The sequence below is a fragment of the Musa acuminata genome, chromosome BXJ2-3 (assembly GCF_036884655.1).
Source record: "Musa acuminata AAA Group cultivar baxijiao chromosome BXJ2-3, Cavendish_Baxijiao_AAA, whole genome shotgun sequence".
Lineage (NCBI taxonomy): Eukaryota > Viridiplantae > Streptophyta > Magnoliopsida > Zingiberales > Musaceae > Musa > Musa acuminata.
Window position 1 is genome coordinate 303246 of NC_088340.1, and position 16635 is coordinate 319880.

Genomic DNA, 16635 nt, shown 5'->3' on the forward strand with positions numbered 1-16635 from the left:
GGATCATCAGGAGATGGTCCATAAGTTCAGATTTGCAATGAAACACGTTGCACAACGAAGAACCCAAAGAACACAAACAATAATGAATACTTCAAATATGATTTATTTTGATAGCTAGTTTCTGAAATTGAAGTTCACAACGAAACGATCTCAAAAAGTATGGTAGACAGCAACAAAGAAATAGAGAGACAGAAAAGAATTTTCTGTCATGTCAACAAGATTTTGGAGCTACTCATCCGTGAGAATGCTTCCATCCAACAATTGAAGTTTCAATCAATACTGTCAACATCTTCTGAACAGCCAAACCTAAGACATGGAATACGTAGACCTTCTTTTAATTGCCAAACCCAATGTAGCGGAAGGTGCTGGGTGCTAAAAGGCACCAAGGTGTCAAAAACGGATACTCGAGCGAAGCGAGACACTCCCCAATATTAAAATTATAAAAAAAATATAATTACAAAAAAAATATGATCAAGAAAATAAAAATGAGATAAGACATTAGCCTCATACAATTTCATATCTCAAATGTCTCCAACAAAACACCAAATTACATTTAAAGCACCAAAATGTTAGCAGTGACAAGACCAATTTTTTTAAACATTTCATAGGCTATATTGCTAAAAACCTAACTATTATTAACAACGATTAACATTTACGGCAGAGGAACGAACGACGGTGTAGGGTTTCTCTTTTGCTCGCAAAAAGGGATCGAGCACAGGGGAAGTAGGAGACTTCAGTTGGTTCGGTTAAACCAACTTAAATCGATTGAACTAGGTGAGCTGAACCCAAACTTCAATTGGCTTAGGCGCATGCATGCGCCTAAGCTCAAGCACGGGCTCGATTTGCGTCCGTTCAAATCACTAAGCTCAAGCACGGGCTCGATTTGTGTCCGTTCAAATCATTAAGCTCAAGCACGGGCTCGATTTGCGTCCGTTCAAATCACTAAGCTCAAGCACGGGCTCGATTTGCGTCCGTTCAAATCACCTCACCTGAACCATCTTCGATGCATGCGCCTAAGCTCAAGCACGGGCTCGATTTGCGTCCGTTCAAATCACCTCACCTGAATCATCTTCGAGCGCTCTTTTTCAAATCGATTGAACCAGGTGAGCTGAACCCCAACTTCAATTGGCTTAGGCGCACGCCTAGGCTCAAGCACGGGCTCGATTCGCGTCCATTCAAATCACCTCACCCGAACCATCTTCGAGCGCTCTTTTTCAAATAGATTGAACCAGGTGAGCTGAACCCCAACTTCAATTGGCTTAGGCGCATGCCTAGGCTCAAGCACGGGCTCGATTCGCGTCCATTCAAATCACCTCACCTGGACCATCTTCGAGCGCTCTTTTTCAAAACGCTTGAGTGCCTTTTCAGAACACTGAGTGAACCACAAAACAACTATCAAGATATCAAAGCAGAGTCATCGATCAAATAATATCTTTCAAAACCTAAACCAAGGTTTATGGCCAAAGGGTTTCGTAACATCTCCATTAGCTCGATGCGGCAGTACCATAGAGCTATCAAGGATGCAGGGGAGGTTATCAAAGCAAATCTATACAATCGTTATCATATTCTCTTATTCTTATTGAATCATGGCATGTCAATGCAACGTACCATGCCAACTACCAGCGATATTACGTAAATGAACTTTCATTGAATTAGATATTCTAAAAAAAAAAAAAAAAATATGATCTTCAAAGAAATCTACGCAACATGAATCTACACCTGTTGAATGTAATGTGGCACAATGGTGCCAAATAAGTGGCCTCGAGATGATAGCAGAAACTGTAAGCAGTAACATGTGTGTGAAAACTAGGTCGTCACGCTGAAACATAATCTGTTTCCACAAATTAGCCCATTTGCACCCGGTCGAAGCTTAGGTGACAAATTAAGGATATGCCGTAGGAGAAGGAAAGGATGCGAGTTCCTCCTTGCTAACCTATGAAGCTCACCCCAAACTTGGAACCTTGCACGGCTTTCCAAATCCGAGGTCACCAAAGACTCTTGATTTTTCGACTCGAAAGATCAATGCGGTGAGCGATTCCTACCAGAAAATGGTTCCTTTACACCTATGTAGAAGTTTCGACTAGATTAGCAACTCTTAGGCTGTTGAATTCAAACTACTTCGTTATCCCCAAGACATCGCCAAGAAGGCAGATGGATGCAAGAAATCCATCATCCAAATGCAAACTTGAAGGAGTAAGGCCCGGAGTCGAGTCGACGATTACTCTGGTAACCGAGAAGGGGGGAAAAGAAATCAAAGCAAAAGGAGGCGGAGCTAAAAGAGGCTTACGCAGGGAGAAATTGTTGTGTCGTCGCCGTTGCTCGCCAGGCCCCATGAGACGGGTGGGGTTAGTCGATGGGTCGTCGTCGACCATCTCGTACGTCTTGCTGACGAACGGCTCGAGTGAGCGGTGGCGGCGGAAGCCGTCGTTCGCCGCATCGATTCTTCCGCCGAGATCAGAGGAGCTCCGATCGAAGCGAAGAAGGGTGGGGACGGGGATTAGGGACCGTCGGATAGCGCCGCCCAAGAAGTAATATTTTATATTTTAAATATAAATATTAAAAAAGGTATTTTAAGCATTTTTTATTTTTATTTTTTTTATAAAATTTTTAATATTATATTTTTATAAAAATCTCACGAATTAGATATATATAAACCAACTTAGTTGATAAAAGCTTTAGTCCTCCTATCTTCATTATTTATTTATTTATTTATTTATTTATTTATTTATTTTATTTATTTATTTATAAAAAAAAAAATATTGACTTGGTAGTGACGTGATAGTGGAGCTGTTGGGTGATTTGGTTTGATGAAGTAGTAGTATGTTCTTTACGTCTCATGGATGGATGGATGGATGGATGGATGGATGGGTTTATTTCCCACTTGGCATCGAGGAAAAAGTAAAAGAAGAGAGACAACCGCATTAATTCAATGCTTATCCACTTCACATCACAGCTACGATGGGGCCACCCAATTATTAATGGGGTGCTGCTTTCCTTAATTCTTTTCTTCTTCCTTGAATTCACATGCAAGATTTTGTCACACAATAACCTTAATCATTCTTTAAAATGGTAAGTATATGTGACATTAAATATAAATTTCCAAAAAATATCAACTAATCCCTATGATAAATAGATAAGAATTCCATTGAAATGAGTTAGAAGGATCAACTGAGTTACAATCTCGATTGACAATATATTTATTTTTTAATTAATTCATTAAAATCACATCATTTCTTCTTCTTTCTCTTCCTTGTTATTATCGTATCGAAATGGAAATGACACACCTTCTCAATAACAACAACAACAACAACAACAACGACAGACACTAGCAAAAACAAAGAGAAGCTTAGGAGCACACATTTGTTGTTGCGTCTACTCTTCTCAAACTCGACAAGGCATTTCCATATCCTACAATCGAGTGACAGCCACCCACCGATTCGATGAGGCTTTAGTAACGAGATGGATGTTAACACAGGTTGGAGGACTTGTCAATCGGCATTGATAAGGTACACACAAGTAGGAAGCATTGGCATGGCATGGCATGGCATGGATAGCTAAGTTTTGAGGAAAACCCTCGTTTTCCACCTTCCGCTTGTTGACCGACCCCCCTTAATTATTTGACGCTTTTATGTCATATCCAATCCGATGATCCTCATCTCCCCCCACCCACAACTATTTGACGCTGATCGATCGCACTCCCAAACACACGTACCATACCACAATGGTCACAAGGACAAGACATCACCTCCAAATATTTGCTTGTGTCTCCAAATCTTCCTATCCAACTATTCATACGTTGCACACATGAATTAGATATCATCGGTTGAATCAGTGAGGCAACTATTCGAGTAGCAGCAAGATTAATAATAATTATAAGCCCATCGATTCTATGAAACATATAAAAAAAAGTATGCCTGCTTTGTGAGAAAGAAAGATTTATGTTCTGAGCTATTTGCTTGCAGGGTCCTTCGTCTCCCTTGTGGATCCCTCCGCCCCCGCCCCCCCCCCCCCATCTGACCTCATGTTTGGATACATCATGCATTATTGGAATCTAGGGATCCGCTGAAGAGGGAAGAGGAATAGACTTTGGCTAACCCAATCTTTTAGATGCTCCTTAAGTCACCGCATTCATGGAATACAACTATCTTACCTTCCAATCTAAAGAGCTTGTTTCCGAGTGTAATAAAAGGTTTAAACATAGCTTGCTGTCGTCGGTATGGTGTTTGAGGTAAAGAGACACCCGATAAATAGTACAACCAAGGGTGGGTCGATGCATAAGAAGGTATTTTATCTAAATATAGAGATATTATTTGTGTAATTCAAACCTTGGATCTTCCGGATAGCAAAACACAAGTACCAAAATCTGTGTTCGCTCACTGCATAATATTCCACCATCAAGAACAAAGACTTCCGTGCGTTGACGCACAAAAATGCGACATGTTCGATGTGCCCATGCATGGGGAACAACATAAATTTCTTCGATATGATGCACCATCTAATATGGATGACCGACCGGCCCTGCTCGCATTAGGTATGAGCTGCAGGTTTCACCACATCCTTCTCATGGAGCTTGGGACCTCCAAAAGTGTCCTCAGATTGTGCTACAGCACACTGATGGCACAACGTGATGGCAATTCTGCAGCTACAAATCATGTGTTGTGCTCAAACATCTCATGGCATTTTTGGCCTCCAGCAGTTTCCTCGAAGCGAAGAACCTTAATGACAGAAAGCAACCGGTGCATGTTGGAATGGTTAGGGTGTCATTTTCCTGAGCTGAAGGTGTTAATTCATGTAGGTTTACCCAGATCTATCCGGATTCTGCAAAGTACATCTGGGTTACAACATTGTCTTCAGATACCTGACTGATTTCTCAGCTTCATCGACCGTAAGTTGTGTTTCGAACAGGAGAAATTTACTCGAATATCTTTCTTTCTTTCTTTCGGTACTATGAGAATCATCTCAGCAGCATTCACACAGATCAAACCTACCTATCTGGCATTAATTCTTTAGCATGAGAACATACCACAGATGAGAGACCAAGATAGAGCCTACAAAACAGAGTGATTAGATTAGGTTGCCAGATTCATCCAAGGACCAGTTTAAATCTCTGGAATTTGATATAAATGTCACCCAGCGTAAAAGATAGCTGAGGGTACATAAAAAAAGTGCAGCAGATGCTGGAAAGCTTCGAGGAGACTTGCAAAGTTGTCGAATAATTTTGAAAGCTATTTTTTTTACTCTCTCTAAATTTTTTTACATCGTCTTTAATGTGTTGATAATTTATTTGAAAGAATAATTCACTATCAGAGTCTCCTTGTTCTTTGCTGAATTTTTTTTTGCATCAAGTTGGTCCAATACTTGTTGGAATAGTTCCAATGCTTGTTGGACCATTTCGTTATCCCAAATTAACAGATCATTCTCTATCAAAGAAAATGTTCCTTTTTTTCTTTCTTTGTTTGTTTGCATATTTGTTTCTCCCATATATTATGAAATGATAAGAAGAAGAAGAAGAAGAAGAAGAAGAAGAAGAAGAAGAAGAAGAAGAAGAAGAAGAAAAGAGATTGTAGATAGATCAAAAGGATTGCCTTTTGTTATGTGGGGGGAGGGATATGACAACCTTTAACTTTGTGTTCTCTCCATTAATGCTTATGGCAGCAAGGAAATGATGTGAAGCAAAGCCATGAGATTATTCTGTAGACTTGAAAGGGTCAAACCCACAACTGAGTGGGAGAAACAGTACAGATGCCACCAAGCCTACTCTTCAACTTCCATAAGAACCTTGTACAAAATATTCCTTCTCAACTCAGAGATTGCCTAACCCAACAGGTTTCAGGGAATCAAAACTTTTTCCAGTTTTTCCTCTCTCTCTCTCTCTCTCTCTCTCTCTCATGTTCATGCAGCTTTTCAAGTGTCATTTTCTTCCACAGCATTCCAAAACAGCCTGAGAAATCGACCTGTGTCACCCCACACAATGTTTACCCTCCATGTTCACTTTATATGAACTTCTTGTACAGACACCATGTTGCCACTACATCCACTGTCACTACCACATATACATATACACATACCCTACACTCTCATCATTTCACACAGATTTAGCTTGTAGTACATCTCTCTCTCTCTCTCTCTCGCATAACATTAATCACGGAAAGAGGTAGGGCTCCGACGGGAGAGAGACTGGAAGAAACTTAAGGAGAAAAAGAAGAAGAAGAAGAAGAATCAGGAAGGGGAGAAGAGCTCAGACAGGAAAGAGATTTGTAGTAACTTGAAAAAGAGGAGCAGGAGGAGGAGGAGAAGAAGAAATCTGGATGATCAAATGGAGCTGTTTTCAGCACATCTAGACTTATCACTTCAGATCAGCCCCCCAAACACCACACCATCAGGCTGGAGAAAGCCAGATGAGAAGATGGAATTAGGGTTCTGGAGGAGAACCTTGGACTCCACCACCACAACCAACAACAACGTCACCGCATCCGCAGCCAGCTCTGCCGCCGCCTTCAAGCTCTCGTCGGTGAACCCGGGTGTCACGGACTCCACGACCACAAGCGATGACATCTTACACCACCCCCAACACCGCCACCACCTCCCCCTACTTCCCGAGGGGTATCACCAAGATCACATCTCGCTGAAGCCCATACGAGGCATCCCAATCTACCAACACCCACCTTCCTTTCCTCTACTCTCCCCTCACCAGCTGCAGCCCAGCCAAGACTTGCCGAGACCAAGGTATTTGCCGACGAGGTTCGCCGCCAGAAGGACGACGAGAGCGCCGAGGATGCGGTGGACTACCACACTCCATGCCCGCTTCGTCCATGCCGTAGAGCTGTTGGGAGGCCATGAGAGTATGCTCACTTCCCCTCATTCACACCTTTCAGCTGTAGAGATTATTCGGATGGATGGCGAGATCGATCTTACCTTTTCTGTTCTGACTTGTTGGAGTTCAGGGGCTACGCCCAAGTCTGTTCTAGAGCTCATGGATGTCAAAGATCTTACCTTGGCGCATGTCAAATCTCACTTGCAGGTTAGAGGAAACCCTATAAATATGGGCATCTAAAGTAAGATTAATGATGATCTTTCACTTGCATCTCCTTTTCCTTGCAAATATTTCCTTCCTTTTTGTTTCTTCTGCAACAACAACAACCCAAGGAAATTTCTCCATCTTTTTAGCCTTTATTCCATTAATTACTGGTGTACTCTCTCTCTCTCTCTCTCTCTCTCTCTCTCTCTCTCTCTCTCTCTCTCTCTCTCTCCTCCGGCAGCTTTTGCACCGTAATAAAAAGGGACGAGAGCAGTGCAGGAAAAATACTCTAATAAGTTGCAACCATGCTTTAGGGAAAGCAAAGATGAAGGACAGTGTTGTGCATGTTATTTCAGATCTTTCCCACCCTGCAGCTACAAAAAATCTTTAAATGGATAGGGGAGTTCATCTATGTCTATATACAAGTAGATGCTGCTTAAAACAAAATGATATATGCTTTTTGGATATGATAACTGTGTTGTATGATTGTAGATGTATCGGACTGTGAAGAACACCGATAGACCGGCAGCTTCATCAGGTTGAGAGAAGAATTCGTTTCCCACATTTCCTGCCTGTAAGGCTTGCGAGTTAGTCTCCTTTTACAGTGGATTTGACTGCTTGTTCCATGCCAATCAGATGGGTTTGCAAATGGTTCTGCCGAGGAGAATTCCGAAGAAAACCTGGTAGGCGTTCACAATCACCATGGATCAGAATCATCAGCCGCGCATCATGGAGCCAATCTATGGAGCAGCAATTCCTCAAGGTAACAATCATCCACTTTTGCTAAGTACAATGGATGCATTTAGGTTATGCACTGTCAAAATCTTGTTGTTCTAAATGATCATCAGATGATCATATTTGCCATATATGGCTCAGCCTAATCAGTGCTGAGCTGAAGAAGCATGAAACGGAAGGACGTATATGTTCCAGGAAGATTTGATAATGCACAAACATCAATGTTTTAACCCATCTGAAGTGGCTTGCTGTGGATCTGTATACCTACATAAAACTATACCCTAAAGAAGTTTATTTATTTTTCTTCTTTGAAACAAAAAAAGTTAATGAGCCAAACAAAAAAGAAAGCATGTGAAGAATGAAAAACCTACTTAACAACAAGAGATCAAACAATATGATGTGATGTCCTGACCTACTGAAATATGTTCTAGGCTTATTATATCTAAAGTATTGCCACACTGAAGCAGCTACAATTTGATGTCAGACTACCAAGAAACCAGTGCTTTCTTTTGGATGTTCAAGCTATCTGTGGTTTGGTAAAACACATAAGTTTAGATGTACCATGTCAGAAACATAAAATACTTTTGTGGGATCTTCCTCCTACATTTTCTTTTTTGTCTTTCTTACTAATCACTTGAACATATGTTGCTGATCACAGACAGAGAGTAGATACTAATTGTTAACCTTTCCTCTCTTCCCACTACCATCCTGTCAAGGATTTAGACATCCATGATCAATCATTCTATGATCCCTCAAAAGAATAGTAAAGAGGCTTATTCTCTCCCCTCCTTGTTGTAGACCCAATCTCTTCTGAAAAATCTGTTCTAAAAGGACATTTCTGGGATCTCCGAGGCTCCCAAAGTGAGGCACGTATTCATTGTGTCTGAGATTTTGTGTGCAAAAGCTAGCTTTTTGAAACTTCTTTGCAGCTTCTTTTTCGGACTAATGACTCATACAATCATGTTAACTTTATCCAAAATAAATCGGTCTTAAAACTCAGACAAAAAAAGGGAACTCCATCAGCATACGCTTGTAGTAAGTAGTCCATGGTTTCATTTGCTGACGGATTGAGCTTTATGCATCAGGGGAAGCTTGTATAATAATCGCAAACTAAGTGATTCCACTACAGCTTGCATGCGGTCCTGGAAGGTATCCAAAACAATCCCTTCACTCGATCTTATATCGTATTACTTTTTTACCGCATCTGTCATCGTTAAAGTGTCCTAAAACTGTTTATTTTCGTGTGAGGAAAAATATATACATCTCGATACTTGTATCTCCATTTTTATGAACACGAGACAGATCCTTGTCTTTCTTTTTGCAGCAGGAGACGCAACCGATAAGCTCTGAAATGTTTACGGAAATTAACTCATCATGCCCAAACGATCCAAATCTCGAGATCTCATTGGGCAGATATCATTGACACCACCCACTTCTTTCGTAAGATGACTTTGTTCAGCTACAGCAAGTATCAGTTAAAGAGAAAGAAAAAGGTAAAGGAGACAATTGATTAGAGGGCAAGACAAAATAATGTGTGTATGGATTCATATATCTGTAAGCAAAACTAAGATGGTGTTCCATAAATATATATATAGTGTTATGTTGACATGTGAGTGTATGAATTCATATATTTGTAAGCAAAACTAAGATTGTGTTGTTGAAAAATATATACAGCGTTCTGTTGGATGGAAGCCCAAGCAAAGATGATATGAACATTGATCATTATATATATATATGTTAAACCTAGGATGTGCTTGAGTACCTCGAGCAAATCTCGCAATGTACCTGCAGAGACTCATGAAACAAACCATTGTCATCACAAGAAAATCCTCATAGAATCAATCATGTCGATACAAGTGTGTTTTTGATGTTCAACTTTATGCAAAATCAACAATGTTTTGTCATATAGCTGACTCCTTTATCATTCTATATTGTGTGTGAACAGTAACTTACGAAAGGTGTTGCCTAGTCCTGTGTGATCGGAATGTATCAATGTTTTGTTATTAGAGGATGAATTTTTCTTGACTCTTGGAACTTACTTTTAGTCTCAGTAAGCACATCAACACATGAAGAGATTAATGAAGGTGCAACACTTACTTGTACATGCAGCAGCATTTATAAAGCCTGTCACAGGCAGACTCAAACAACATGGGGTCGGAACTCCCAAGTGTCAGAAAATTTAGATCGTAAAGCACAAAAAGTGAAATAGATCATTAGCATGATTGCAGGATGAGAATCGCTATACCTTTGACATCAAGCTGAGCTGCATCTCTGACGAGGCAAAGCAAGTTTAACACCTTAGTTATCCGTAGCACCGAGCCAAAGGGCATTAAACGTGAAATGAAGGGAATCATTGGAAGAATGGTGAAGCCATTTCTTGATGTGCTTTTGATCTTACTTGTTGTGCTTCCCTGAGAATGCGATACATGTCCCGTGTAAGAACAATCCGGAGCTATTGTTAAGCTCCTCTTCTTGTTCCCTTTTAGCAGATGGATCATGGATGGTAAAAGAGCTCTTTTCAGGTGTAATAATACCAGAGCGAGCATCTTTCTTCCCCACCCATCTCTATCTCTACTTTTCTGCAACACACACTCACTCACTCTCTCAATACTTTTGAACTCTCTTTACTATCTTTCACTTTTTGCTTTCTGAAACTGACTTTAACGCGATCAGAAGAGACCTTTTTCTCTTGTCCCAAAACCACAGCCAGCCCACCGATGGAAGCAGCTCACGAGATAATAAAGGAATGATTACCCTATCATGATCCCATCATCTCGTCCACAGTCCAACTCCCGACTTCTTTCTCTTCGTTCCTTCTCCCCCTCTTTCTTCGCTGGCAAAAGAAGAGAGAGAGAGAGACTCTTGGAGTTGATGCTTTGGGGAAGCGTCACCGGTCCTGTCCTGGAAAGGGACTGGCGGGACTGGCCCCTCTTGAAGTGACTCCTCCTGCATGCATTGTTTTCCCCGCTGCTCCTGACGACTTCACCTCTTCCCCATGACTGCAATCACCCACTGTGCTCATTTACCGCGCCTGAACGTTTCTCCTTCGCAGAAGCTGCTCACATCTCTCTCTCTCTCTCTCTCTGTGAGTGGTGGGCCAGCGAATGTCAGCAGCAGATGGTCACTTGGCCAACAGTGTTTCAGCATGGCAGCCTATCGTGGTGTAAGCCTGTCATCGCTGACTTGGTCATAACTTTGCCGAGTCACAGAGGTCAATGGTCGATTCCTCATGTGCGTGAAATAAATAAATAATATAAATATATATATATATATATATACAATTTATAAATCAGTGGATTTCATATTTATTCTTTTAAATTTGAGCTTTAGATTATATAATCCTTTCAAAAGTTAAAACTGTAACCATTATTAACAACCTTTATTTCCATTTTTAATACTATTTATTTTTAATATTTCAAATCAGTGACTTTCCAATATTATTAAGATGGGAGAAATATTTTGTCCCGAATGGAATTGTTTGGGATTATTGCAAACTTGGAAATTTCTTCCCACTTCAAATTTCTCCACTTAATTTATTTTAATTGTTATTAATTTATTGATGAGATTTTGTTAATTTACATTTACATTCTAAAAAAATATTTCTTTTATTTATTTTTAATTAAATCTGTCAAGTATAAATATATAGGAGGAAGAAAAGAAAACGTCAACAACAACCTCGAGTTCATCCATCTCATCGTCGTCTTCATCCTCTCTCTCTCTCTCTCTCTCTCTCTCTCTCTTTTCTTATTCCATGTTATAATGGCGACCACGTACTCCATCACCCTGCTGCACTTCGTCGTAGCCCAATCTCCTCCCCTCTTCTCTCTCTCTCTCTCTCTCTCTCTTCCATTATTATTGTCTCGTTCCTCGAGGCCAAAAGCTAGGCATTATGTTTCTCTTGCGCTGAGGTAGTGTCACTACCAAGTACTGTGGCCCGTAGTCTGATGATAAATGATATCGGATGGATCATCGGAACCTTCGCGCTTCTCCCGCTTGAGATCCCATCCATCGAGCATGAGTGATGAGCTCCACTTTCGATCCAAAGTGGTGTTTCTTTGTTAGCCTGCGTGTATTTGCAAATGAAAGAAGATTATATTACTCTGCCATCGAAATGTAACCTTTGCCAAATAGATTCGAACATATCAAAATATTTAATTATGAGGATTAATGTAATATTTTAGAAATAATCAGAGGAGAGAGATGAGATAAAGCTAAAAAGAAGTTCCTTGATTCACAACTTACAAAAATAAGTCCGTCATCAAGTTTAATATAATTTAAAAAACAAAATAAAATTTCTCGATTCTTTTCCTCTATCCTTTTGCTGAAGAATCTATTATTTATTTATTGATGCTGATCATCTTTTCAAAAAAATTTCCAATGGTATTGTATAAATATCCTATATTCCACGTAGAAGACTTCAAACATCTGATCGTGATTATATTTCAAAAATATCATAAAGAATTATTTTTATTGCAAACAAGATGCACCAAATTAGACTTTAGGTCTCTAAAATGAATCTAATGTGTCCCGACTTTTCTTGTTATCGTCGAGCTTTTCTTGACCATAACATAGACATGTTTACCATCGAACACTTGATTCTAAGTTATCAAAATTACTTACGTGGGACTTATGTGGGTATAGATTCAACACATTTGAGAGAGGTTTGAGACTTCTCGGGATGATATATAAATATTTAGATTGAGTTACGCTCGAAGGTTGATTACAGATTAACTTATATGATGGAATGAAATTGAAGTAATTTTATTTGTCTTTTTACACAAAAATGAAATAAAATTAATTTTTAATATAATTTTACTTTCTTTTTTTTACATTGCATTAAACTGGATAAAAAAATTACTCTTATGATTAATTTTAAATTATTATTATTATTATTGCCATTACAGAACTGCTTGTGGTCACCATACTGCCCTTGTCGCCGACAAGCGGTTACGGTTCTTCCACACCACCCTGTGGCCAATCTATCCTCGTGCAGGTCTCTTCCATCCACTGAACCTACTATCCCTTAAGATTTATCCCAGCTTGTAGCCATGTCTCGGCTGCACCCCATGCAAACATGTCAGCAGCTTCTGCCTCAGCTGTTGCTGCTGCTACCTCCCCAATCAACCACACTCTCAGAGTCACATCGGTTCCACCTCCCTCCGCCACTCCACACCTCTTCGCTGCACAGGTGAGCTGCATGCTCTTCCGAGCTTTCCTGGCGATAAACTACAGATTGCACATGGAATTGTGAGCCCAAGTGACCCTTCTTCCTGTCGGTGCAGAAATCTGCTTTCCATGGCTCCTCGTTGTTGGAGCATAAGCGCAACTGCTCCTCGGCCGGGATGAAGAGTAACGGGGCTGTTGGAGGCAGACGAGGGCTTGTGGTTAGGGCAAAAACAGCGGGGGCATCCAAGAACATAGAGGTAGACGTCGACAAGCCCTTGGGGCTCACCTTGGGCCAGAAACCAGGCGGTGGAGTCGTCATTACTGTGAGATATCAATTCCTGACTCTGCCTACCTAGCTAGACAAGTACTTCTTCTTTTCTTCAACCTTGTTGAGAATAGTTGATAGTGCAGAGTTGTGTGAGATTGGGAACTTCGTTGATGCGGTATGATCGTCTGATCTAGAACATCGTTACGTTCTCGTAATCTTTAATTTCGATAGGAAAGCGAATCCAGGACTAGAAAACTGATAAAATGAGAGAACGAAGAATGAAATCGTAAAGGTAAAGAGAAAAGCACATTCCAATTAGTATCACATGAAGTCTATTTATACACGGTGAAAGAGAAGATTTCTTTAACTGAGCAGCAGAGAGATTTCCTCGTGCAGAGCAATTGAGGAAATCTCTCTGTTATCAAAAACTACACTTGTAAGGCTTATTTATGGTATTGATGGTGCAGAGCTGTGTGAGATTGGGTATTTTATTAATGTGATGTGCTCATCTGATACCATATTGTTTTCATAATCTTTAATTTTGGTAGAAAGGCAAATCCAGCAGTGGAGAAAGTAGTGTAAAAATGCACCGTATAAAGCTTATTTATGGTTCTTAGAATCTTGTCATGAAAAGTTGTGTGGATTCTTCATATTCTCTTTCAACCAAATGTGTTCATTTGGAATTTAAGCAGGAAAACCCTTACCACAAGAAAAGGATTGATATAAAATTAATCAAAGTGGTTGTTTAAGCTTTCCCCTTCCTTTTTTTCTTTTGTAATTTTATGAATCGGATTTGTGGTGCTATGGGAAAAAAAAAAATTGAAGTCTTCACATTGAGTATCCGTGTGAATTCTGTGTCGTGGAATCGATGATACACTCTCTATCTTCATCAACAGTGATGAATTTGTTCGTGCAAAAACCATAACAAGAATGTTGCAACCTATTATAGATCAAAACCATTATATTAATCTCATTAATTGCTGATGCCTATTGCAAACACCATATAAGTCCTATTGTTTACTAGTTATTCAAGAATTGGATTCTTCGAGTAATTATCCAACACACAACTCTGAGAAATATCCTACAGAAATTCGAATGACTCATTCTTTATTGTGCAAAAACGGTAAGCTCTTCTCGAAGTGTGAAGTTTTCACATTTAAGCAACACATAGTCAGAAGAAGTCTCATCTTGTTTAGGATTACACGTCTTTGGCTATGACAGGATTTGCCGCTGTTATCTTTCTTTTGGTCAGATTAAAAGAATAATTTCACTACCATATGCTTAAGGAAGTCAGGTAAACCGATCGTGCTTTCGTTTTTTCTATAATGAACTTTACAATAGAAGAGAAGAGGATAAGTCAGCAACTTTATAAGCCATACCTAACTAAGCATTTTCTCGACTTGGCTGATTGTATCTAACGTGATCCTGTTTTTAGGCGGTGGATTCTGGTGGAAATGCAGCAAAAGCAGGACTAAAAGCCGGCGATCAAGTCTTGTACACAAGCAGCTTTTTCGGCGATGAACTGTGGCCTGCTGACAAACTGGGATTTACTAAAACCGCAATCCAAGCAAAGCCAGACTCTGTTTATTTTGTAGTAAGCAGGTTATCATCTTCTGAATTCTTATGTTACAAGCCTTACAAAATTAGGAAGCAAGGAGAACACTAATCAGAGCCTTTTGTCCAATATTTTCTGTTTGGATGGAGGGGGAGGAGAAGTCAACTTGTATTTCGATGTTTTAAGCAGTTGGCTCATGCGATTAAAATTGTTTTTGCTTCCCCTAATTACTTTCATATAAGCAGAGATGAGAAGTACATGATCTATATGTTTAATTGGCATGAAAGACTCATCAGGGACAGATACATCTAGAGTGAACACAAGTATGCTAAGAATTAGTAATTTGCAAGTTATATTAGTTACTAATTAGGTTCATCAGAAAATAATCATTCTGCTACCTCATGCATTTCTTTTTCATTCTCACAGGGGCGCAGACGTAGACGTAAAACGATTAACTAAGAGGCCAGCTCCTCCTCGCTTTGGTCGAACCTTGACAGAATCACAAAAGGCAAGCTAATTGTTTCATCTCAGGCTATTGTCTTGTATTGAATGTTCAGATCTATTTATACCAAACTGCATCTTGCTATTCGTGTTCATCGAACTGCAGCTTTTCCTCTTTATAATTGTTGTATGCACCTTGTGCAGGCTAGAGCGACTCACATATGCCTTGACTGTGGCTTTATATACTTTCTACCGAAGCCTTTCGACGAGCAGGCAAGGATAATTGATTCTGATCTTCTCTCTTTGTTGCAACATTGTAGTTGTCTATCGATCACTGTCATTAGCAAATTGTCGAGAGCTTAATTCTCTAAGAGCAATTTTCGGAAAATTAGTAGAACTCACTACGGTCTAAGGAATGAAGCATCAGTGTTTGATAAATAACCAATAAGTCCCCATGTCATTTGAATGTAATTATAGACCAATCTACAATTAATTACAGGGGAAGGTTCTTTTCTATTTGTGATTGTATCATTAAGAGTCCTTCACCTAACATCGAGTGTTTACTACTTATGTAACTCACACTGAATTGAATATCAAATAAGAAAGAAGTTAGCCATGAAATCTATTGGTTAATATGACCAAAGACTATGCTTAGCAGGTTTTCGTAGATATAAGAATCTGATAAATGATGAATAAATGCAAGCTGTCGTATCAGAACTTTATTATGCCTTTGGAATCTTGCTAATTTCTTAATCTTGATAGGAGTTGCAATTTGCAATTCTCTTCCAATAATATCTTGAATAACAATGTCATCTATCCTAATGCACAATCCATTTATTGAGAATCACATCAGAGAAATCGAGTCAAATAGCTTATGACCCAAAATGTTTGTTGAATACAAGTGAGGGGGAAAATAATGTCTTCATACAAGATTGTTTATCATTATCCAGTACAGGTGTTTTGTGTTTGATGAAGAATTTTATATAACAAGTTAAACATGCTTCTCGGTAACAAAACCAGCTTCTTTTGCAGCCTGATAACTACATTTGCCCGCAATGCAATGCACCGAAGAAGCGGTTCGTGCGGTACGATGTGGAGACCGGAAAACCTATCGGCGGCGGTCTGCCACCCATTGGGGTGCTTGTTGGCCTAGCTGTTGGGGTCGCTGCAGTTGGCGCGCTGCTGGTCTATGGTCTTCAGTGATTGGTGATCTGAATATTGATGGTATCTGTTTGTGTGTGTGTGATTCTTATTCCACTTCCTCACTCACTGTACTTATTCCATGCTCATCATGGAGTACTTGAAGAGATTGTTCTCTTGGACATCTGCAATAGTATCATTGATTGTTAAGGACATAAATGGCTTCCAGACTAACACCTACTCTCCTGTTGGAACCATCATGGAGCGAAGGAAGCATCATGGATTTACAGTCAAGAAGAAGAGCTACTTTTC

The 16635-nt window shown here is 39.8% G+C and overlaps 2 protein-coding genes across 3 annotated transcripts; both read left to right on the top strand.

Moving 5' to 3' along the window:
* The first annotated feature begins 6089 nt into the window (after positions 1–6089).
* On the top strand, positions 6090–9514 carry LOC135606691 (probable transcription factor KAN2). 2 transcript variants are annotated; one of them, XM_065097778.1, is made up of 6 exons: positions 6090–6842; positions 6945–7021; positions 7511–7556; positions 7655–7781; positions 8839–8902; positions 9081–9514. In XM_065097778.1, exons 1-6 carry the CDS (start codon positions 6317–6319, stop codon positions 9174–9176), a joined length of 936 nt encoding a protein of 311 aa, XP_064953850.1. In that variant the 5' UTR covers positions 6090–6316; the 3' UTR covers positions 9177–9514. The 2 variants fall into 2 exon arrangements, with proteins under 2 accessions (XP_064953850.1, XP_064953849.1); XM_065097777.1 differs by having other exon boundaries at positions 6093–6842; positions 9078–9514.
* A 3240-nt stretch (positions 9515–12754) lies between these two features.
* Positions 12755–16557, top strand: LOC135606692 (uncharacterized). The gene is made up of 6 exons (XM_065097781.1): positions 12755–12941; positions 13036–13242; positions 14623–14789; positions 15169–15250; positions 15388–15456; positions 16216–16557. Exons 1-6 carry the CDS (start codon positions 12828–12830, stop codon positions 16384–16386), a joined length of 810 nt encoding a protein of 269 aa, XP_064953853.1. The 5' UTR covers positions 12755–12827; the 3' UTR covers positions 16387–16557.
* The last annotated feature ends 78 nt before the right edge of the window (positions 16558–16635 follow it).

What these genes read in the sequence shown, in the direction of transcription:
- LOC135606691 (XM_065097777.1), top strand. Translation starts at nt 6,317, where the DNA reads ATGGAGCTGTTTTCAGCACATCTAGACTTATCACTTCAGATCAGCCCC. An exon ending in GCTGTTGGGAGGCCATGAGA is followed by an intron (nt 6,843 to 6,944) that starts GTATGCTCACTT and finishes GTTGGAGTTCAG; the next exon opens with GGGCTACGCCCAAGTCTGTT. An exon ending in TAGACCGGCAGCTTCATCAG is followed by an intron (nt 7,557 to 7,654) that starts GTTGAGAGAAGA and finishes CATGCCAATCAG; the next exon opens with ATGGGTTTGCAAATGGTTCT.
- LOC135606692 (XM_065097781.1), top strand. Translation starts at nt 12,828, where the DNA reads ATGTCAGCAGCTTCTGCCTCAGCTGTTGCTGCTGCTACCTCCCCAATC. An exon ending in CCTTGACAGAATCACAAAAG is followed by an intron (nt 15,251 to 15,387) that starts GCAAGCTAATTG and finishes CACCTTGTGCAG; the next exon opens with GCTAGAGCGACTCACATATG. An exon ending in CGAAGCCTTTCGACGAGCAG is followed by an intron (nt 15,457 to 16,215) that starts GCAAGGATAATT and finishes CTTCTTTTGCAG; the next exon opens with CCTGATAACTACATTTGCCC.